This window comes from Lonchura striata, chromosome 20 (genome assembly GCF_050655825.1).
Source record: "Lonchura striata isolate lonStrDom1 chromosome 20, ASM5065582v1, whole genome shotgun sequence".
In the NCBI taxonomy this organism is placed as follows: domain Eukaryota; kingdom Metazoa; phylum Chordata; class Aves; order Passeriformes; family Estrildidae; genus Lonchura; species Lonchura striata.
In genome coordinates, this window is record NC_140722.1 from 13,486,982 (window position 1) to 13,508,834 (window position 21,853).

Genomic DNA, 21,853 nt, shown 5'->3' on the forward strand with positions numbered 1-21,853 from the left:
GTGCTTTAACACATCAACCACAAACAGAGGGTTTAAAAGCAGATTCCAAACACCAACGAGTGCATGAATTACAGACAGGTGCTTCAGCAGAATTAAAAAAAAAAAGGTGGCACTCCAAAAATAAAAAAGCCACGGCTGTCACCCATCGCACATCACGCCTCAGTGACTGTGTCAGGACTTCCCTTTTCCCTGCCCCCAGCTCTGCTCCTCCTGGTTTCTCCACCAAAAAGGCCACCAGCACCAGTATCCCTCAGCACCACTGCTTCTGAAGGGTCACAAACTCAGAGGCAGAGGAGGAGCAATGAGGATTAAGCCTCAGAAATGTTTTGCATAAAGGGAGCTTTTCAAGAGAAAAATGAATTTCATTATTTAAATAAAAATCTCCCACATTCTACATTTTGAGTATGTAATTGTACCTGATTCAGGTGGAACACATCAACTGCATCATTCCAAAGTCCCCAAGCCCCAGCCTCCAATATTTGACCATTTCTCCTTTGTTATACAGAAAATAAATACAATTCCTTCTTTATGTATCAAAGAGCTTTTTAAAAGGCAATCTTTATTTAAATACAGACAAAACCTGTACCCTCACCAGCCCTTGACAATTCCTCAGTGTAATGGAAATTAATCCAGGAGCAAGAACCACCTCACATTTAAAAACCCTCACAAAGGCAAGTGCTGAGCTCTGACCAGAGGAACCTCCCAGCTGTGATGCCCAAGAGCTCTGCAGGAGGAGGCCTCAAAAAACAAGTTTAAGGCTCTGCTCAGGCAGATCTCTGGGAGAGTAAGTAGTGAATCTTCCAACTTAGAGAAGTTGTAAGCACAGTTTCTCAACGATGGGCACTGGGTTTGTGACTAGTTGAAAAAGAATGTAATTCAAGTGCTGTGTAACAGACATAGATGAAGATTTCTCAGTGACATTTCTGAGGTACACATACAAAAATTCAGATGCACAAGTTTCTTTCTTTGAGAGGATATTAAAGTCTCTAAGGCAAAATTATTCTTGTTTTCACCTGCAGCAGCACTGTCACATTTTAATTGCAATGTGGATATTCCTTAAAATTATTAGGAATTCGCTTTGAGGTCCCACTTGTTAAGGTAAATTCAAAAGAGGATGAGATGAAGTCTGACTTTAACACAAGAACTAGAAGACCATTTCTTAAATTCATCTAAACAATTAAAAATCCTGTTTGGATTCTTATGGCACAACTGAGAACTGCAGGCCTACTTGGCCAATAAACAAAAACCACAAAAAAGAATTCACCAAAACCCCAGACTGAAAGATACAAACCAGAGCTTTACAAATAATGAATTGTGGCTGAAGGCAGCTTAAGGCTTCGTTCAAGTTTCTACACCAAGTTCTGCTGCTCTTTGTGTGATCTATTCTCTACCAGAGTTCAGTGGGATTGCACAGACACAACACAGAGCAGAACTGGCTCCTTCTAAGAGGACACAGTCCCATTACCTTGTGTTTCACAGGCAGGGGGAACAAGCTTAGCCCTTTCTGCCAGGACCATTTTATTCTCCACCCCCTCCCTTCAGTACAATTAGAGATGACTTACAAAAATTAAACCACGCACACTAATAAAAAAAATTAGTGTGGGGTGAAGAGTCTCATTGTATTTGTTACATTCCTGCCACGTCTGACAGAATCCAAACGGGCCCAGCACGGCTTCCCCGGAGGCAGCTGCTGGCAGCACCATCACACAGGGGGCAGGAGCTGGGAATTGCTGCTTGGAGAGCTCCCCTCAGTCTGTGGTGGACCTCCTGTACCAGAACCTGGCCCTGTAGTCGTCGCTGCAGGTCATGAAGCCGGGGTTGGTGGGGGAGTGCACGATGCAGCGCACGATGCTGTTGTGGCCCAGGGACAGGAGGTTCCTGCGCTCCGCAGTCCGCGAGTCCCAGCAGCACAGGCTGATGGTCCTTTCGTCTGGCAGCAGCACGTAATCCTCTGTGTGGTTGAACACAGCCTGAGTCCTGTGCACCTGGCGCCCACTCAAACCTGCACCTAAACACAGGCAGAATTGGGACTTTTACAAGTTTTCATACCTAAGAATCATTTTCCGTAACTATCAATTTTCCACAAGCAACAGGTGGTGCAGTAACAAATATTCCTTTGTAGCTGAATCACGGGACCAGAAAGATTTGAGTCCAGCCTCTGCCCCATCCCCACCTTGTCACCAGCCCAGAGCACTGAGCGCCACCTCCAGGTGTTCCTTGGACACCTCCAAACCTCCCTGGGCAGCCCCTGCCACGGCCTGTCCACCCTTTCCATGGGGAAATTCCTTCTGCTGTCCATATATATATTCTAAAATTCCTCAGGGAACAGAAGGAATACCTACTCCAGCTGTGCCATGTCCAATCCTTCACCTAAGAGTATTTCTGCCTGATATTTTTGCAAGAGGCTTTCAGCTGCGAGCAAGGAGAAAGAACACAGAGAGGAGACACAGAGTCTGCTGATCCCTGAGGACTTTTCGGAGTATTTCTCACACAGCACATGCTGTATGAGCTCCCTCGGCCATACCTTCAGGTAGGATGTGTTTCCCACAGAACCAGGGCACTGCACGGATCCTCCCCGGGATCCTGCCGCGTTTCCCGGGAAGCTGCTGCTCCCTGCTGGCTGGCAGCAGGAGAGCTGGACTGCAGAAAGGGACCTACAAACCCCAAAAGCTGACACACACCATTTCCGGAATCTTTTGTGCTCCTACTGCTTAAGCACATCAGTGCCTGATCCCACAGCTGATCTCACACACAGCTGTTGTCACATGCAAAGCTCCCACAGCCTTCATTATTCCCTAATTCCTGCTGAGATCCAAGCATGGCACTGTCAGCACGCTCCAAGGATGATACCTTGCACATAACTGCATCCTTGGGAAAAAAAAATACACAAAAAAGGTAAAAAAGCAGCTGCAGGTACATTTCAGAGTATTGCCATGGCTATAGAGCCACAGAGTTAATGGTTAAATCAACTGCCCTAAAGTAGCTCCAGTGTTTCTTCTTAGTTTCCCTCAGTTCAGTGATAATTTCCCTCCAGAACAATGAAGCGAGTAATGATGTCAGAAAATTCTTCAAAATCTACTCAGACTAAACTATGCTTACACTGACACACAGAATCATAGCTTCTCTTCTGGAATTGGTCTAATGGAAATGTTTTCAAAAATTTGGGGCAATTTATCCTCACAGCAGCAGTTTCTCCATTGCCTTTAGGAATTCTTATTTTCTGACAGCATTTCCAGCCCTGCCACAGCTCAGCACCTGGAAAAGAAGGTGTCACATACCTGTGTATTTCACCAGCGTCCGACCAGTGGATATCTCCCAGAGTTTAGCCACAGAGTCTTTCCCACTGGACAAAATATACTTGGAATTTTTGGAGAAAATAGCAGAACAGACTTCAGCTCCATCGTGTGCCTTCTCAAAGGTGGTGATGCAGCGGTTGGAGACGCCGTCCCAGAGTTTGATGCAGCCATCCTTGCTGCCCGTCACGTACATGTTGGCGCTGGCGTTGTAGTTGACGGAGCAGATGGCGTCGGTGTGCTGGTCCTGGGGGTTGCAGGACACGAAGCACTGGAAGGTGTTGATGTCGTACAAACGAAGGGTTGGGTGCTGGGTCCCCACCAGGATGAAATCCCCAGAAGGGTGGAAAGAAATGGAGCGTAACATCTCTGCTTCCTGTTGGGAGTCAAAACACACGGCGGGTGAGGAAGGAAGAAAGCTGAACTGCAAGGGTCGGTGCTGGTGGTGGTAAAGTGCTAAAAACCTACTGGAATTATCAGCATATGGAAGATGTTTCCATATTGTTATTATCAGCATATGGAAGATGTTTCCATATTATTACTATCAGCATATGGAAGATGTTTCCATATTATTACTATCTGCAAATGGAAAATGTTTCCTATGGGATTGAAATGATAGGCTGCCTGTGGCTGCACTGTAGTTTTTGTCCTAGAGCAGCCTGCAGTGCCCCCTTATTTTAGGATATCACACCCCCCCAAGCCTACCAGATAATCCCAAATGCTCCTCCAAATCAAAGATAACAGAATTTACTTCCAAGTTAATTCAGGTAAGAGTTGGTCTAATGAATAAAAAGCTGAATAAAAGGTTCTAGACTTAACTACAAGTGTCCATGATGCACAGAATTAAGACACAATCTCTGTAATGTCTGCAAATGCTGTAGCTGCGTGCTCCTGCACCCCCCTGAGGCACAGCTCAGCTCACACCACCTCAGCACTCAGACATCTGAGCTTTGGCTGCCCTGAGCAGTATCTCACCTGGATGTATTTGAAGGCTCTTTTGGCAGAAGGTTTTGAATAATCAAACAATTTAAGTGTGTAGTCCCTTGAGCCAGATGCCAGGATCTGTTCTGTTGGGTGGAAAGCTAAACACGTCACTTCATCCACGTGATCGTACAGAGTCCGGATCACAGGGTGGTTCTCCATGTTCTGCTGCGCTGTCTCATTCATCATGACCTACAAAGAACATTCAACATGTTGCTGCTCTTGGAAAATAAAGCAGGTTTTTGACAGGAAAAGTAGGTTTTAGGCTTGCCAGAGTGGCTGAACTGCAGCTCCTCTCTAACACAACCAGGCACACAATCTGTTCCCTTGGTTATCTGAAGGCCCTCTGCAGGTCAACAAATAAGATCCCTGTGTCTTTATGAAGGTCAAAATAACTTGGCTCAAGGACAAACTACTTCAGTAGCAAGAAAACACCACCTTCATAAACAGCCCAAAGCAAAACACTGACTGCTGGAATAATCATGAGAAGCTGCACCAAAACTGCAGCTCTCTGCTGAGAACTTGGTGTGCGCTCTGTGCAAAAATATCCCACTTTTCATTGCCACCTGATAACTGCCTTGGAGAAAGACAAAGCACATCAATGTGTAAAACAGTTTTGAAATAACCAGTGAAAACACTGGTGGCCATGGGGGCTGCAGAGGCCCCATGGGTTTAACATGTACTGTGCTCAGACATTACAGCCACGATCAGCACCCAGAAGAAGCCACTTCTGGCTCAGCTCTCTCCCTGCTGCCAAGGGTGACACAGTGTCCTTGCCCTGGCTCTTCTTCCTTCTAAGGGACGTTATGAGCAGCTGCTGGAGTAGGCAATATGTTGAGACAGGTACTTAGTCCAACCCACTGAGGCAGCCACAAGGTACAGATATGACATGGAGAGAACGCCCAGAGTGGTTATAATCCACTATCCCAATGGGAATGGCATGGACAGGATACTCCCAGAGTGATTACAATTCATTATCCTAATGGGCATGGAATGGACAGGATATTCCCAGAGTGATTACAATCCATTATCCCAATGGGCATGGCAAGGACAGGATTCCCAGCATGGTTACAATCCCTTACCTTGATGGGCATGAACACAATTCCCAGAGTATTTACAATTCATTATCCCAATGGGAATGGCATGGACAGGATTCCCAGAGTGATATAGGCATGGCATGAACACAATTCCCAGAGTATTTACAATTCATTATCCCAACGGGCATGGCATGGACAGGATTCCCAGTGCTCACAATCCCTTACCTCGATGGGCATGGCGCTCTTGGCCAGCATCCTCTCGGTGTCCAGGATTTTGATGGAGGCATCGGCCGAGCCCGTGGCGATCAGCTGCCCGTCCCTGCTGTAGGTGGCCACGCGGCAGGGCCCCTTGTGGGAGGTGACGTAGCAGGTCTCGTACTCGGAGGCCTCGGGGGACATGGTCTGCACGTCGGCGTCGAACTCCAGGTCGATGCCGGTGCCCGGCGCCACCGTGTCCGAGCGGCCGATGGCGTACTGGACAGCGCTGTCGTCGTTCTCCATGCCTGGGGACAGCAGGGTGGCACTCAGGGCTGGCAGCCTTCCCCTCAGCCTGCCACGGCTCCAGGGAAGGTTTGGGAAAGGCAGTCCTGGGGGAGAGCTGAGCTGGCAGAGCAGGTTGGGTCACACAGCACTGGGGAGGAGTGAGGGAGAGATGGGCTGCACTGGAGCAGGCTCAGCTCCTCAGGAGCTCTGGGAATACCCCCAGTGAAGATTGGGAAATCAGTCACTGACCATGCACAGGCCTCCGGTCAGCTTTTCACAGAAGAGCAATAAGCTCCAACACTATTACGTGAGTTTTAAAGTAAAAACCCAAAGTATTTACTGATTCTTTTCCTATTTGTTTGCTCTGACGCCAAACTGTCCCAGCACTGCAAGAGAAAAAACTCGCTGGTCTTCAAGCCCACTTCCCAGACTTTTATCTTTATTTTCAAGATCCAGTTACAGACTAGGGTTCAGCCTGGAGGTGGCAACAGAGCAGACACAAGAGTTTTCAGCCCAGTGGTGATCTTTTTGCTGCTTTCATCTGCTCATTTCAAGTCTAGAATTTGCATTTCAAACAGACACAAAGCTTCACAGACTTATACCCTCAGAACTCAGCTAGTTCAGGCAGCAGAACCAGTTGGGTTACACATGGTGTCATGGCCAGAGCTCCTCCAGGACTTGGTCAGCTTGTTCCAAGAGCAGGTCAGGGGTTTTCCCCGTTTTCCCCACAATGTGGCACTTCCAGAGGGAAGTACAGGGAGGGAACAGGTGACAGCCCTGCTGAGACCCCAGAGTGTGCAGCTGTTTCCTGGGGACTGATCTATAAAAGCCAGCAAAGATTGCCAAGGGAAGGACCTGCTCCCTCTCCAACACTGCCAGGAACAGCCAGACAGGAATTATTTCTTTCTCAAGTCAGCAGAACTATAAGGCTGAGATTTTCCCTCAGATCTGGGGGTTCAGTGACCCCATTCACTGGGGTGTTTTGAGAAGGCTGCCACCCACCCAGAACCCTGAGTGTCTTTAGAGGAGTTCAAACAGATTTGGGCCACACTCAGGGATCTGGTTTGCTGTTAATCACACAGGGATGCCCTTCATAACCCCACAGAGGCAAAGGCTGTACCCAGATGTACAAGTGCTGTGCTATTACCAGACACCACCTTTGCATCAGAGGTGTCTTTCCAGTGACACCAACCTCTTACTTCAGTGGGGAATTAGAAACTAGACTTTTATGTCAGCTTTTGATTCCAGATTCCAGCTTACCTAACTTAATTAAGTGCAGCAGTTGTTCAGAGGGTGCACACACAGACTGTGGTTTGATCTCATTTATCAAGCCATTGGCAATGTTGATGTATCCATCATAGAGCAGCTGGCTAATTATCAGTTTGTAAAGTTGCTGACGATCTTTCAAACTGACTTTTGTCCTATACATTGTGAGCAGGGACTGCCTTGGGGGGGCCTGGAATGAAGAACAGAAATCACATACGAGACAGTTGCACGAAACCACCAGAACCTTGGAACAAATCTCAGGGCAGGCACCAAATATTGCTTTGGTTTTGGTGAAAAGCAGAGATGGGGAGAGGAAGGTGGGGGAGGAAGAGGAGTAAAAAGGGAGAGAAAGAAGAGGAAAGGGGGAAGAAAAGGTGGTAGAAAGGGAAGGAAAAGATGGGAGAAAGGGATGGAAAAGACAGGAGAAAAGAACAGAAAAGAAGGGATGGAAAGGAAGGAAATGACGGGAGAAAAGGAAAGAAAAGGGAAGGAAAAGACTCGGGAAAGGGGAGGAAAAGACTTGGGAAAAAGGGATGGAAAGATGGGGAAAAGGGATGGAAAAGACGAGAGAAGGGGAGGGAAAAGGGAAGGAAAAGACGAGAGAAGGGGAGGGAAAGGGAAGGAAAAGACTTGAGGAAAGGAAGGAAGACAGGGGAGAAAGGGGAGGCAAACGGGAGGAAAAGGGGGAGGTAACAGGGAGGAAAAAGGGGGAAAGGGAAGGAAAAGGGGAGGAAAAACCTGTTGCGCTGCCTTTCTGTGTGACTGCAAACCTCGGCCGCAGAGCGGCCCGCACTCGCTACGCGGCAGCGGAGCCGGCGGCAGGAGCCGAGCGCGCCGGCCGGTGCTGCCGGCGGGCCCGGGGATGGATGGATGGATGGGTGGGTGGATGGGTGCGCGGGGCGCGCACGACAGCCCCGCCGCCCGCCCCGCGGGGAGCCCCGCGCCCTCCCCGCCCCGCCGGCGGCCCGGGCCCGCGCGGGGCGGGCCGAGCCGCGGTGCGGGCGGTGCCGGTACGTACCGAGCCTTCCTTCTGCCGCCCGCGCTCTGCCCCTAAGATGGCGGCGGGCGCGCGGAGCGCATCGAGCGGCGGCGGCGGCAGCGGCGGGGGCGGCCGGGCCCGCAGGACGCTCCTCCGCGAAGGCTGCTGCATCGAGCGCCCGCACATCGATGGGAGGCGGCTCTTGGGGGGGGGACACGACACAACGGGGCGGCGTCACGGCAGCGCCACGCCCCCCGCGTCACGGGGAGGGACCCCCGGGTAGGGGGGACAGACCCCCGGTACCGTTCTGGGGGTCCCGGTCCCGCTTTGGGCTTCCCACCCCCGATCCCGCTCCGGGAGTCCCGATCCTGCTACGGGGGTCCCGATCCCGCTTTGGGGTTCCCATCCTCGATCCCGCTCCGAGGGTCCCGGTCCCCGATCCTGCTTGGGAGCTCCGATCCCGCTTCGGGGGTCCCGATCCCGCTCCTGCTTGGGAGCCCCGATCCCGCTTCGGGGGTCCCCGGAGCCCCGATCCCGCTTCGGGGGTCCCCATCCCGGATCGCGCTCCGGGGGTCCCGATCCCAAATCCCCACTCCCCCCCGGGGAATCCCGGGGTCCTTCTCCCCGTTCCCCCTCCCGGGGGTCCTGGGCGACCCCCCTCCCCATTTCTCCCCTTCCAGGGGTCCCTTCTCTCCACCCCGCCCCTTCCGGGGGTCCCGCTGCCCATTCTCCCTTTCAGGGATCCCGGGGGTCCCGCTGCCCATTCCCCCTCCCCATCCCTCCCTCCCGGGGACGCCGAGGGTCCATCCCCCCGTTCCCCTTCGGGGCCAGCGGGGCGCTGGGAAGGCCGCGGAGCCGCTCTCGGGGCGGGGGAGCGGCGCGGGCCCGGCCCCCGGCGGGCGCGGGGGGGAGCCCGGGGCTTCTTTTGTGTCGCAGCCGCAAAGCTCCGGAGCGCCGCTTCCGCCAGCGCCCGGATCCCAAACACGGCGACGTGAACGGGCTGGGAATGAAGCGGCTGGCGCGGCTGCCCAGCAGCGCTGCGGGCGGGCCCGGCCCCGGCCCCGGCGCAAACCGTCCCCGCCCCGAGCGCTACTCACGTCAGCCTCGAGGAAGGGCAGGCGGAGCGGGCGCGGGTCGAGCAGCGGGGCTGCCATGCCCCCCATGCCCCGGGGCAGCTGTCGTCTGTCACACGCTGCAGCGACACGGCGACCCGACATCTTCTTTTTACCTATCCTGAACCACTTGTAAACACCGACACACACAACCAGGCTCTCCTTCGCTCTTGTTTTCAGCACCGCGGAGACAGTGAACTTTTCAGTGCCTTGCCTCGCAGTTCTTCACCAGCTCCGAGCGCCGAGCGGAGTTTCCCTGGCGGGGACCCGCGGGGCAGCAGCGCCTGACGCCGCGCTCGCTGCGCTGCTCGCGGGCCGCGCTCGCTGAGCGGCCGCGCTGCCGCTGTCCCGGCGCCTGCGAGGGGTGCGCGGTCGCTCGGGCCGGGCCGGGCGGGGCCTTGGCGCTCGGCGCTCGCCCTGAAGCGCTGCCGGCACGTGGCGCTGCCCGGGGCCGCACCGGGGAGGCTCCGGCCCTGCTCGGCCCGTCCGGGGGGGGCACGCACACAATGGCCCCGCTGGCGCTCGGCCCCACGCGCGCTGGCAGCGGCGCCGCTGCCCGGCCTCGCCCGGGGGTGGGCGGGGGTGTGTTGGGGGGGAGTCCGGCGGGAGCGGGACTGACCTGGCGGCGCTCCCGGGGCGCGGAGCGGAGCGGAGGCGGCGGCGGCCACAGGTGGGAGCGCGGCGCGTTACGCGATTTGCGTAGCGGAAGCGGCGGCTCGGCCCGGCGGGAAGTGCGCGGGCGGCGCGCGCCGGGGTGGGGGGGGCGGCGCGGCGCTACGCAAAGTGCGTAACGCGCCGCACGGCGACAACGCCGGTGGAGGGGCGCGGCGCGGCGAGGCGCGTGCGCCCCTCGCGGCCCGGCGGAGCGCGCCTGGTAACCAATAGGCGAGCGGGCCGCCCGCGGGAGGAGCCAATCAGCGTGCGCGGGCCGCGGGAGGGCGGCCAATGGCGGGCGGCGGGGGTTTAAAGGGGTATTTAAGGCGCGGCGGTTTGAATTCAAACAGCTCCGGCGGCCCTGAGGCGGCGGCTCCGCGCTGAGCGCCGGGCCTGAGGGCGGGCGGGGGGGATTGGTGATGGATCTCTGCCGATAAACAGTGGGGATCGATAAGGGACCCGCCATTTCCTGTGCTCCGCTCGCTGAGCCCCGCTGGCTCCCTCTCGCCCTCAGCCAGAGCCGCTCGGGCCGCTCCCGCTCTGGCGCTATGGACAGGAACATGAAGGAGAACCACGCTGCCTGCCCCGGCCGCGCCGCCAAGGTAGACCGCGTATTTCACACCCTTATGTTCCTCTTCCTGAGCAATTTCTTCTGCTGCATCCTTGGACTCGATGCCTGGGAGTTTGCCATTAAAGTTCTGCTAGGTTCTGGAGTGGTGGTTTTTAGTTTTTGCTTGGTGGGTTTGTTTCTCCCCATCGCATATTAACTAGAAATTTGTCTTTCAGTGCCTTTCTCCTAGAGAAAACAGAGCCCCGAGCAGTTTTTAAAAATTATTGTTAATATTAGCCTATCTTATTAAATGGGGAAATCTTCCTTCTATTGCAAGTATTTAAGAGCTCTTAAAGAGAAAGTGAGTGTGTATTATCAAATTATTTTAGATACAGTTTTTAAAAGCAAGTGCTGTGTACATGTGCAGCAGTGCTCAAGATCACCCTTATTATTGTGTTTCTTCTATTTAGAAATACAGGCACTTTGTCAGTATTTTATATAAAGCCAAATAGACCTGATAAGTTTTTGGAACAGCATAAGCAAAATTTTCTTTTAATCAACTAAATACGTGATTCTGTTAAAGTGCTTTTGTGTGGCCGTGCCATCCTGAATGGGGCCGTGAGGGCTGTGCTGTGCTGTTGCACAATTAACGCCTTCTCCTTTCTCTTTGAAGGTCTCCAATCCCATCGGGGATGCCCCCAGACGTGTCCCCGTGTCGCAGCACTCAGCCCCGAGCCGCTCACTGACCACTGGAGCTCCAGCCCGAGTTCTGTGTCCCGCAAACTTTGCCCAGCGAGTCCCCGCGCAACCCCAAAAACCTGTTCTGTCCACCCAAAAACAACCCAGCAACCAACCAGCTCAGCAGCTCCAACCCAAAGTGCCCCAGCAGGCTGCTGTGAGACCTCAGGCTGCAAGCAAGGGCAGTGAGAAACCTCCCCAGGCTGCAGCACCTGGTAATTCTGAGGATGATTTTGTGTGATTGCAGCTGTGACACTCGGGATGCTCCTAAAGCTGCTGCTGATCCAGGGACAGTCCTGCAGGGAAGTTCTTGGTTGTGCCCCCAAACAGAAGAGCAGTACGTGGTTCACCTCGGGTGTTACTGCACCATCCTTATGAATTTACCTCTAAATTAACAGAGATAAATTAGATAAATTAGGGACATTATGGTGTTAAAAACTTGTAGGTGCTCAGCAGACAGCTCGGAGTTAATGTCATTTGCATTCAGACTTCACAGGTTTTCCAAGTGTCCAGGGATACTTTTGTCTGGGGAGGGGGAAAGAATTCATGGAGTTTTATGCTCCATAAGCTTTTAAAATTGCATTTTGCCAGCACTGTTTCTTCCCTAGCAGTCAGCCATGCTAGTTTAATTAAAATGTCACTGAATGGGTTCTAAAAACTGCTTCAGATGATGCACAGGGGTTAGATTTGTTCATGTGTGTGTGTGCCCATGAGTCTGGTTCATTAACTGATTTCCTTCTCTGTACACAGCACAAAACCCTGAAGCAGAAAGCACCTCTAAACAGAAAACTGAAGAGACCAAGAAGAAAAGTGAAGAGACTAAAAAGTAAGTTTATGCCTGAATTCTGGATAACTGAGCCCTGCTGGAGCTCCTTTGGCTGTGGAGCCTGGTGACCCCCTTGCTTTGCAGACACCTCACAAGGAAAAGCAGCCTTTGACCTGATAATTGTCAGGAACAAGGACTTGTTGGAATCTAAAGAAAACTTCGGGCTAAATGCAGAGTGGCTCTTCCCATGGGAGAGCACTGATAGCTGCTGCCTCAGTCACTAGATGTACTCCTGAAAACAAAGCCTCCTTCATCTGGGCAGGAGGCTGGAGTCTATTTTGATATGAAACTGGATTTGTTTATGGCAACTTTAAATTGTTTTGCCATGCCCTGGTGATGTGTCTGGGTTAGGAGTATCTGAAGGAGCCCAGCTTGGTAAACAGACTTCATTTTGTAGTAGTGTGGTTGGTGTAGTGTCTGCAGAAGCTTCAGGAGGAAAGAAAATAGTTTTCACAACTTCCTTTTGAAAAATCTCAATGCTTTTATTCTCTAGGTATTTTCTTAAAGACTAAAATCTAGTTTAGAGCACTAAGCATCTCTTGAACAGCAATGTTATAAACTGTAAATTTGAGTCAAATCCAACACAACTATCCAGCTTTTAACTTTCCTCTTGCAGAAGGCAATGGTCCCTCGACGATTTTGAAATTGGTCGTCCTCTGGGGAAAGGAAAATTTGGGAATGTGTACCTGGCACGTGAAAAACAGAGCAAATTTATTCTCGCACTGAAAGTGCTCTTTAAAACACAGCTTGAGGAAGCTGGTGTAGAACATCAACTACGAAGAGAAGTGGAAATACAGTCTCATCTTAGGTAAAGTTCAGTGACTATTTACTCTGCTTTGTTTGCACCCAAATAAACAAGGTGACCTTGGTTATGATGAGGCTTCTTTATGATAAGGGGTTTGTGTGTTGTGAGCTGAAGGAACACGGATGAGCTGAAATTCCTGTGCTTCCCTTGAAAGCGGAAGGGAACAGGAAAAGGTGGGAAATTGAAGGTTTTGGCAAACACCTGATTCAGAAGAACATTGAAATCTCTTTGCAGGCACCCCAACATTCTCAGATTATATGGCTACTTCCATGATGTGACAAGAGTCTACCTGATCCTGGAGCACGCACCTCGTGGGGAGGTCTACAGGGAGCTTCAGAGGCTCAGCAAGTTCGATGAGCAAAGAACTGCTACTGTAGGTTGTTCCAGCTTCCTCTCCATTCCTGTATCTGGGATATCTGCAGGACAGAGCCAACCCTTCAGATCAAGTTCTGTATTCTGCTGGGGGACACTGAGATTCCTTAGCTGCTAGTTGGCATCTGGGCAGGGAATAATTGGGAAGGGTTAGGGCTGTGCAGGAATTTATGTTCAGAATTGCTTAATATTGCAAGTCACAGCCTGTATTGCCAGGCTTCGAGTGTAAAGGAATAATTGCTTTAATTTAAAATTATAATTATGGCTCCAAAAGGCTGTGCTGCAGCCAGATAAACTCAGGTGACAATATCTTAAAGATTATTCTTTCTGCACCCAGTACATCACAGAACTTGCAGATGCCCTCTCGTACTGTCACTCCAAGCGTGTGATCCACAGAGACATCAAGCCAGAGAATTTGCTGCTAGGATCCAATGGAGAGTTAAAAATTGCTGACTTTGGGTGGTCTGTGCATGCTCCATCTTCTAGGTGAGAATTCAATCTCTTGTGCACTGGAATCCTTCTGTAGTGTCAGTTTTTATCACACAGTTGTGGAAGGGAGGTACGTGGGAACTTCCTGAAATACTGGGGAAAAATGCTGCTATAACAAAGGGCCTAACAGGCAACTGGTGTGACAGAGGAGGGTTGTTAGCCTGGTTTTTAGTTCAAACCTTGCTGGCCCTCAGAGGAAGGCTGGTGTAGGGTTACTGTGCTCCCTGAGATGACAAACCTGCACTTGGACTCGGACATTACACTGGCAATTTGGTTATTTCTGAGAGAGTGGGAAATGGCACCTGAGAAGGGAGGAACAGGTTTGTTCTAGCATGTGGGGTGAAGAAAGGAGCTAAGACTGACTGATTGCAGGGAATGAAATACTTTCAGTAGAAGTAGAAAATGTCCTGCTGGCTTTTCTTTCCCAGCTGTTCTGATGGTGCCGAGTCCATTCAGGTGGACTGCACTGAGGTACAGATGATTGCCAGCATTAGTTCTTATCTGACTCTTGAAATAGATCCTCTAATTATCTTAATCAATGATTAACTTGGACTTTTCTTCAGGAGAACAACTCTCTGTGGGACACTTGACTACCTGCCTCCTGAAATGATTGAGGGAAGAACACATGATGAAAAGGTGGATATTTGGAGTCTGGGAGTTCTGTGCTATGAGTTCCTTGTAGGAAAACCACCTTTTGAAACAGAAACCTATCAAGAAACCTACAGAGCTATTTCCAGGGTAAGTGCCAGTGCTTATCTGGATTAGCTGGGTCGTGCTTTTAGTTCTAGAAAGGTTTCAGCAAACTTAAGTTTGAAACGTAATGAAAACAAAAACAAGAATATACAAATACTTTCACAAGCAACGAGAAGCCTGTTCAGGGTTACAATTAAATTATTTTACCTCCATAGGCAGAAGGTGCAGAGCCTGCAAGGCTGGCACAGCTTTCAGAAGGTAACTTGGAGGTTGAGTGCTTCTATCACTTGGTTATTGCTAAAGAACTTTTGCGTAATTTTAAATGTCTTTTTTTCCTTAGGTGGAATTCAAGTTTCCTCCATTTGTAACAGAAGGTGCAAGGGATTTAATTTCCAGGCTCCTGAAGCACAACCCCTTCCATCGCCTGCCCCTGAAAGATGTGCTTCTCCATCCCTGGATCACAGCAAACTCTACCAAGATTCCCACCAGCAGGAAGAGTGATGCTGCTGCCCCATCCAAAACATAGTTTTAGGAGGGTGACTTGTGGGATGGACAAGAGGAGCCTTGTACTGTGACTACTGTAATGCTTACAAAAGGAAAAGCAGGTCTTGGAATCTAGTGGCAATTGGGATGCAAATCCTTGGGTTGGCTGGTGTCTTAAACTTGAATTGCAGCATAAAATTATTTGACTTCTAGCTGCAGTTTGTGGAATATTTAATGTACTTGAAATCAGTTCCATGTGGGCCAAGTTTGCTGGTGCAAGTATGAAGCTGTTGGAGCCTCTTGTGCCGAAAATGGTTTGTTGTTCCACCACAAGGAAGTTGTTCTGGTTTATGGAACAGTGCAATATCCTGGAGATGCCTGCTCCTCCCTCCCTGGGCTGCTCAGGGTGCCTTACCTGTGGTGTAACCTGAAACTGAGCGAGGGGAATGAATGCCTTTTTCAAATGTTCTAAAAATGATGTGGCAGTTGGTTTTGTCTCTAGTTTTAAATGTGAGCACTCAATTTGTAAAATAAAGAATTGTTACACTGCACCCAGCAGGGTGAGGTTCCTTGTGGCACTGCTTGGCTCAGCACCAGCACAGCTGGATTCCAGTCCCAGAGGGGAATTCCCAAAGTGTAATGCCCACCTCTGTCAAAAAGGCAGCTCCAAGTGCTGGTACCACACAGTCATTCACTGTCCCATAAGCTCAGTTTAGGATTACAAGGTAAGTACCAAATGTGTATTTAAGATGCTTGGTTTATTAACAGTTTGGCCTGCTCTGTTTACAATCAATTTATTCAGAGATCTCCCATCTGATAATATCTTCCAGCCCTTTTTCTCAATTACTTTCAGATGTTTACAAGACATTCCTTAAAATGGTCCAAGGGTCAGGCCCCTTGCCACCAAAATCAAGGCCAACCCTTTTCCAGGAAAACACTTAAAGCAAGCTAAGAGAAAGCAATTTATTGTCTTTTCAGAACAAGACTTTGCTATTTTACAAACAGTTTTTAAAAATGAACCTTCTACAAGCAAGGATTCAAGAATTCAAAATATATTCTCAATTTAAAATACACTTTGCAAAAATCTTCATCTAAACAAATTGCTAGTAGTTTATACAACCACATAAGTAATCAGAATTCTGGCTACACCTTCTATGAAGCGGTTTCTTTACAGCAATAAAACTAGTGCTGGTGCCTTCTACTGAATTTGAATGATTTCATGATTTTGAAAAAGAAACTTTGACTATTCCTTCTTTACCATATTTAAGACAAAACATTTTTCTCAGAAATTATTCTAACTAAAGTAAACAAGACTGCCTCAGAGTAATTTTAGAATTCTTATCCTTGGTCCATGTGAAACTTGGGACTTCCTGTGGGGGAAAGGAATTAAGGTGCAATTTAATGTTCTGGCTGAAGGGAGGCAAGAGGCTGCTCATAAGTTATTTGCTCCTCCTTTCCTCCCTCAGCCAACTCTCATCAAAACTCCACCGTTTCCTCCTCTCCATTCACTAAATTTTAGCAAAAGTAAAAAGCTATTTCAGGGTATTTTCCTACTATGTTACTTAAAGCAGAGATCTGTATAATCAGATCTGTCAGAGCCACCTTGGGGTAAGTGCAAGCACAAAGAGAATTCAGAAAAGAGCAGCCAGCAATCCTAAACAGCCCCAGCTCTCATTCAGGCCTGAGCCCAAAACCCAGGCTAACCCCAGTGTGACACCCATTTATCTGTTTTAGGATTAATCTTCAGGTTTGGTGGAATGTGGATATCCACATCTGTAACTACATTTTAACACCACACTCCCTATAAGCAAAGGCAAAACCCCCTCATTGCTACATTCAGCAGTCTCAGCCTAAAGCACAGGAATTCTTCCTGGGAAGCTGGGAATATTGGAATGTTTCCACTTCAGGTGCAAAAACTCGGAAGATTTGAGTTTCACCCACAAGAGCAGAAAGGTGCTGGGGGTTAGTTTTAAGATACGAAAAACCATGTTTCCAGCACAAAGCCAAATCTCAAAATATTAAAATCCCCCAGCTTCTCTCTGCCTTGATGCTGTTTGGAGTATGTTCACATAGGTAATTCTGGTTTCACTGATTTCAGAAGGCTCAGGATTTCTTCTGAGTCTATAGACATTTAAAAACAAAAGGACTTTAGTAAGGCTGGCTCCCAGCCAGCACATTATCAAACAACAGAATCTTGGACTATGTTAGCAATACACATAGTTTCAGAACAGTGCTTCACCTAGTGTGACTAAACCAATTATAACAGCAATAATTCATCCTGGGGTACTTCTACTGAAGTGAGTTCAGTGCTTGTGTTGTACTGTAAGAAAGGCTATAATAAAAGCCTCTTCTAACAACAGAAACACCCACCTGCCACTTGAGATTCCAATACATACTCTTATCAAGAGAACTGTCCGTGTAGTGAGATATTGTTTATTCTGCTGGAAAGAGAATCTCACAGTTTCTCAGCTCCACAGTAATAAATGAAAGCTATGACTCTGTTTTGAATAGAAAAAAAAAAGGCTCAAAAGCTGGCTTATAAAGACCCAGAACTGTGCTCATTGTCAAGCATTTATATTCCCACTCGAAGCGCTAACCAGATCCCATTTGAACAGGTTTCTCCTACAACAAGCGGCAAAAGTGAAAGGAGACAAGGACAGCACTTTTCACAGCGCCATTGACCTGAAAGAACAAGTAAGAAACGTGGGATGAGATCGACCTGAACCCAGCCAAGTCTTTGAGAGCAGCTTTTCACCTGAGGAGCTGCGTGGCAGCGAGGCGGGCAGGGCTCAGGGGCCGGGCGCGGGCGGTTTGAAGAAGCCGGCCTTGCGGCAGTAGCGCACCACGAAGGGCACGGACACCACGGTGATGCTGATGCGCACGGGGGCGAAGAGCTTGTGCACAGCATAGGCCAGCACGAAGGTGCTGGTGCCAGCTGCCATCCTGGACTGCAGAGAGGCCTCGCTGAAACCCAGCTTCGGCAGGACCGCGCTCATGTCCACGCCGCTGCGCAAAGAGGAGACGCTGCTTTAGGTTCAAAGTATAAAGCGCAAAATATGGATTTTGTTCACAAAGTGTCACGGTTCCTACTCAGACTTTAGAGATGAAGTTTCTCTGCAAAGTGATTCTTAAAGAGTTACTGTGAATTTGTGTTGGAGTTTCAGCTTCCCAAATTTGACATTAAACTCTGTTCTGTGTCTTGGGGAAATTTGTCACCTAAGCACAAACCAATGGAGACCAAATGAGGTACCTGCTGCTAGGCTTAGTGCTCTGATACAGGCGTACAAAATGACAAACTATCTAAAATCCAGCAAGTGAAGGAAGTATTGAGAATATCAAATGGGCATTATCCACCAAATTCATTAATACAGACAGCAGGGATTCAACCACACCTGAAGGAAAAAAAATGTTGTCACCCTGTGCCACAATGTAGTAAACAGAAGAAATCAGGCTTTCACATATTCCCACTGGAGTCAGGAATAAGCAGTAGGGAATGTTTGGAGTAACACGTTCCCCTGTGTCCTCAGCTGGAATACCTCATGTAATTGATGCATTCCCACAAAGCCACACACACAATTCCCCACCTGACTCCTGTACAGTTCTCTCACATTTTCACTCTAATCCTGTTCTAGTGGCTGTTATTTTCTGCAGTTCAACTGCACAAACTGTGTTCGACACCCAGAAAAATGCCTTTATCTCTAAGCCCCAGAGCACTTCTGCATGACTCTATCTCTCCAGACCAAGCAAGAACAAAAGATATCTGCAAAACAAATACATTTTCTGCCTGGTCAGTTATGTTGGTGCTGTGTGTGCTGTTTTCCCTGCTGATGAGCCTCTGCAAAATGACCATGTACAACTCTCCTGTGTCATGCCTGATGGGAGATCAGGTCCATTTATGGACCCATCCATACTCGAAATTCAGGAGGTAGCTATAGGTTCAATAGGCATAAAGTGCCTGTCTCCTGTCAGAGATAAACACAATGGTAAATGTATTTTACTTTTACTACTACCTACAGGTGACAGACAGCTGTACAAACCTCACCTTGACACAGCCAGGTAGAAGATTCCCAGAGATACTAAGGAAATTCCAACATGGAAGGAAACCCCTACAGCACCATATTCTTTAAAAACTTGTTTCAGCTGCTGGGATTTGTTGAGTTTAATGTTTTCAGCACTGGGATCAGTGGCTGCCTTTTTGAGGGGTTCAGCTGCATCCTAAAAAGAAAACAATTAAAAGTATTTGTTAGCATTAAGCACAAGATCATATTTCAGTTAGCTGAAATTATGAAAGAAGTGTCTTGCACACAGAGTGATTTAGGAAGACAGAAACTCACTTCTGCTTCTCTACATCAGCACAGCAGATGCTGTGGCAGAGCCCAGTCAAGCTCCCTTCTCCCAGCTATTCCTGTCAAAGGAATGCACCGATCTTGGTGTAAATTCTTACACAATTCAGGTTTCATAAATAAAACCAGGTTATTTGATCCAAATGTGTGCCAAGGCACACCCACACAGCTGCTGGAGCCATGAGACTGAGGTGTGGGAGCTATTTCCTTCCACCCCCTGCTCAGCTTTACCCAGTCACTCCTCGGAGCAGGGCTTTTTATTCCAGGGCTAAGCAGCCAGTGGCACTGGAAGTCCCTGGTACCACTTAACAACAGCTCCCTGATGGAAGAAATCCAAAGTTTAAGCTCCTATCAATCACCCTAAATGGATGAGCTGATCAAGGAAGAATTTCAAGTGCTGACAGCAACAAGCAACTCTGTTGCTCCGGTGTAGACAACAACTGCAGGGACATGCCAGGGCTGGTGTCAAGAGCCCAACTGCAGTGAAAATCTTTGTCACAGCAGAAGTCATAGATATATTTTTATTTGGGTACATTTCAAGTGAAGAAGTTCATACCAAACCATATCCCAAAGCAATCTGAAAAGAAATCAAAGGAGGGCAGCTGCGTTGGCAGCCCTTGGAAACTCCCCATGCTTGCCAGAGAAGAAATACTGACAGGAAGAAAACATTTCCACAAAAACCTCAGGATTTGTCTCTAATTAGTCAGCAATTGCAAGGAAAGATTAGAGGCGTCCTCTCCTTCCAGCTGAGCTCAGCAGCAGTTGTGACAATGTGACAGCCACCACAGGACAGGTAGAGCCACCAAGTGCCTGCCACCACCGTCCCACTCTGGTTTCAAGGCATACAAATTAGTAGAAAAATATTCTTGACTAATGGACTTGCTAAGATTGTAAATTAGCATACAAGACAGTCCTACAATCCTCAAGGTAGGCACGCCACCCCCCAAAACACCACATTTATTGGCTGTTTTTCTCTTTTATAATTATTTCTGTTGCTTTGTATTTCATTTTGACAGGAAGTCAAATACAGAAACAGGAAATTGTGTAGCGCAGCTCATCCTGATTCTTGTAGGTTTAAAACTTTAGATTTTTGTTTTGTGGCTCATGAGCTCTGGGTCTTAGGGATGGATCATAAGGACTGAAAAACTGCTTGTTCTGATCTTCCAAGTCCATTCCAATTCCCTTGTATTCACAGGCTCACACCCTAGGAATTGTATCGAAGCAAAATGTTAAAAAAGAACCACTAAAACAGGGCAGTCATGTACAGAATAATGTCCAGCTTAGCAAGTAAAGCTGCTGCCTATTTCCATGTCACTCTGCCACAACATTTCAGCTAAAAAGCCGAATTTATTCGCATAACTCACGGGCTTTAAAGCACGAAAACACATCTCAAACGAGGCACATTCGCACCGCGGCAGCAGAAACCACGCTGCGAATGACGCTGTGGGCATTAAACCGCAGAAAGCTCACACCGCCGATGTCCCCACCAGCAGGTGCAAAGGGCTCCCACGGAACCCCGCCATAAACACGACTGATTGCTCCCACGGGGGATGGGAGAGGGGGGATGGAAAAAGAACCGAAAGGCAGCGCAAGAAGCGGAGGGGCTGCGGTCGGGGCGGCCCCGCTGCCCTCACGTACCTTGGCGCGGGCGCGGCGCGGCCCCGGCGGGAGCGCGGCCTGGGCGCGGAGCGGGGACGGCGGCTCGGGGGACGGCACCGGGGACAGCGGCAATGGGCACAGCGGCACCGGGGACAGCCGGGACAGCCGGCACAGGCGGTACATGGCGGCACCGCCGGCACACGGCAGCGGCCCGGCCCCCCGAGCGGCATGACGGGCCGGGCACACGCCCCGACCGCCTCCTTAAAGCCGCAGCGGTCGCGTTCGTGAGGCGCGGGTGGCGCCTCGGGGATTCTCTCTGCACCCTCTGCCACAGCCTCCCCGCCAAGCATTTCCTCCTAATATCCCTCTAATAGCCTCCCTAGTCCCTCCCTCTTTCATTTTGAATAGTTTCCCCTCATCATGTCACTCCAGGCGCTTATAAAGAGTCACAGAGCTACAGAGTATCCCGAGTTGGACTGGACCCGCCAGGATGGTCCAGCCCAGCTCTGTGCTCTGCTCGGGGCACCCCAGCAGTCCTCAACAAACGAGAGGGATTGCTCCCAGCGACAGGGTGAGGGGAAATGGCTGCAAATGCGGAGAGGGGAAATTCACAGCCCAACAATCCCACCTTGGCATCCCTGGGAGCTCCTGGAGCGCTCAGCCTCGGGCTGTGCCCATGCCCTGGGCAGCCTGGGCAGTGCCAGCACCCTCTGGGGAAGAACCTTTCCCTAAACCTTTCCCTAAACCCAGCCTACACTTGCCTGGTACAGCTCCAGCTGTTCCCTTGCATGTGGCCTTGCTGAACTTCACCAGGTTCGCACAGTCCCACCTCTGAAGCTTGTCCAGGTCCCTCTGGATGCCATCCCATTCCTCCAGTGCATGACTCCAGAGCTGTCAGCAAGCTCGCACAGTTATGAGGGTGCCCTCATAACTGTGATCATAAGGGTTTGGTTTCATCCCTGCATTTTCCTAAAATGGCTCTGTGCCACTGCAGACACAGCTGCTCATGGCAGGGTGAATATCCACGCAACTGCTTCCCGAGGCTGATCCCAGCAATAAAATCCTGCTCTGTCACAACTGCAAAGCCTTTCCTCTTCAGGCACGCAGTTTTTCAGTCCTTATGATCCATGTGAGCACACAGGCCTGGGGA

At 49.8% G+C, this 21,853-nt stretch overlaps 3 protein-coding genes across 6 annotated transcripts; 1 reads left to right on the forward strand and 2 right to left on the reverse strand.

Moving 5' to 3' along the window:
* Positions 1-540: 540 nt before the first annotated feature.
* CSTF1 (cleavage stimulation factor subunit 1) lies at positions 541-9,620 on the reverse strand. Its single transcript, XM_021534043.4, has 7 exons — positions 9,137-9,620; positions 8,079-8,240; positions 7,055-7,250; positions 5,537-5,814; positions 4,269-4,466; positions 3,279-3,669; positions 541-2,008 (listed from the first exon to the last, which is right to left on the reverse strand). Exons 1-7 carry the CDS (start codon positions 9,254-9,256, stop codon positions 1,749-1,751), a joined length of 1,605 nt encoding a protein of 534 aa, XP_021389718.1. The 5' UTR covers positions 9,257-9,620; the 3' UTR covers positions 541-1,748.
* A 533-nt stretch (positions 9,621-10,153) lies between these two features.
* AURKA (aurora kinase A) lies at positions 10,154-15,312 on the forward strand. Of its 4 annotated transcripts, none has more exons than XM_085558294.1 (9): positions 10,154-10,407; positions 11,029-11,308; positions 11,844-11,919; positions 12,536-12,727; positions 12,959-13,097; positions 13,434-13,582; positions 14,149-14,323; positions 14,494-14,536; positions 14,619-15,312. In XM_085558294.1, the coding sequence occupies exons 1-9, from the start codon at positions 10,354-10,356 to the stop codon at positions 14,777-14,779; spliced, it is 1,269 nt and encodes a 422-aa protein (XP_085414420.1). In that variant the 5' UTR covers positions 10,154-10,353; the 3' UTR covers positions 14,780-15,312. The 4 variants fall into 4 exon arrangements, with proteins under 4 accessions (XP_085414420.1, XP_077643105.1, XP_085414418.1 ...); XM_085558292.1 differs by lacking the exon at positions 10,154-10,407 and adding an exon at positions 10,410-10,542; XM_077786979.2 differs by lacking the exon at positions 14,494-14,536.
* Positions 15,313-15,712: 400 nt separating this feature from the next.
* On the reverse strand, positions 15,713-20,908 carry MIMS2 (mitochondrial inner membrane scaffold 2). The gene is made up of 3 exons (XM_021534042.4): positions 20,743-20,908; positions 18,804-18,976; positions 15,713-17,767 (listed from the first exon to the last, which is right to left on the reverse strand). The coding sequence occupies exons 1-3, from the start codon at positions 20,884-20,886 to the stop codon at positions 17,551-17,553; spliced, it is 534 nt and encodes a 177-aa protein (XP_021389717.1). The 5' UTR covers positions 20,887-20,908; the 3' UTR covers positions 15,713-17,550.
* Between the last annotated feature and the right edge of the window lie 945 nt (positions 20,909-21,853).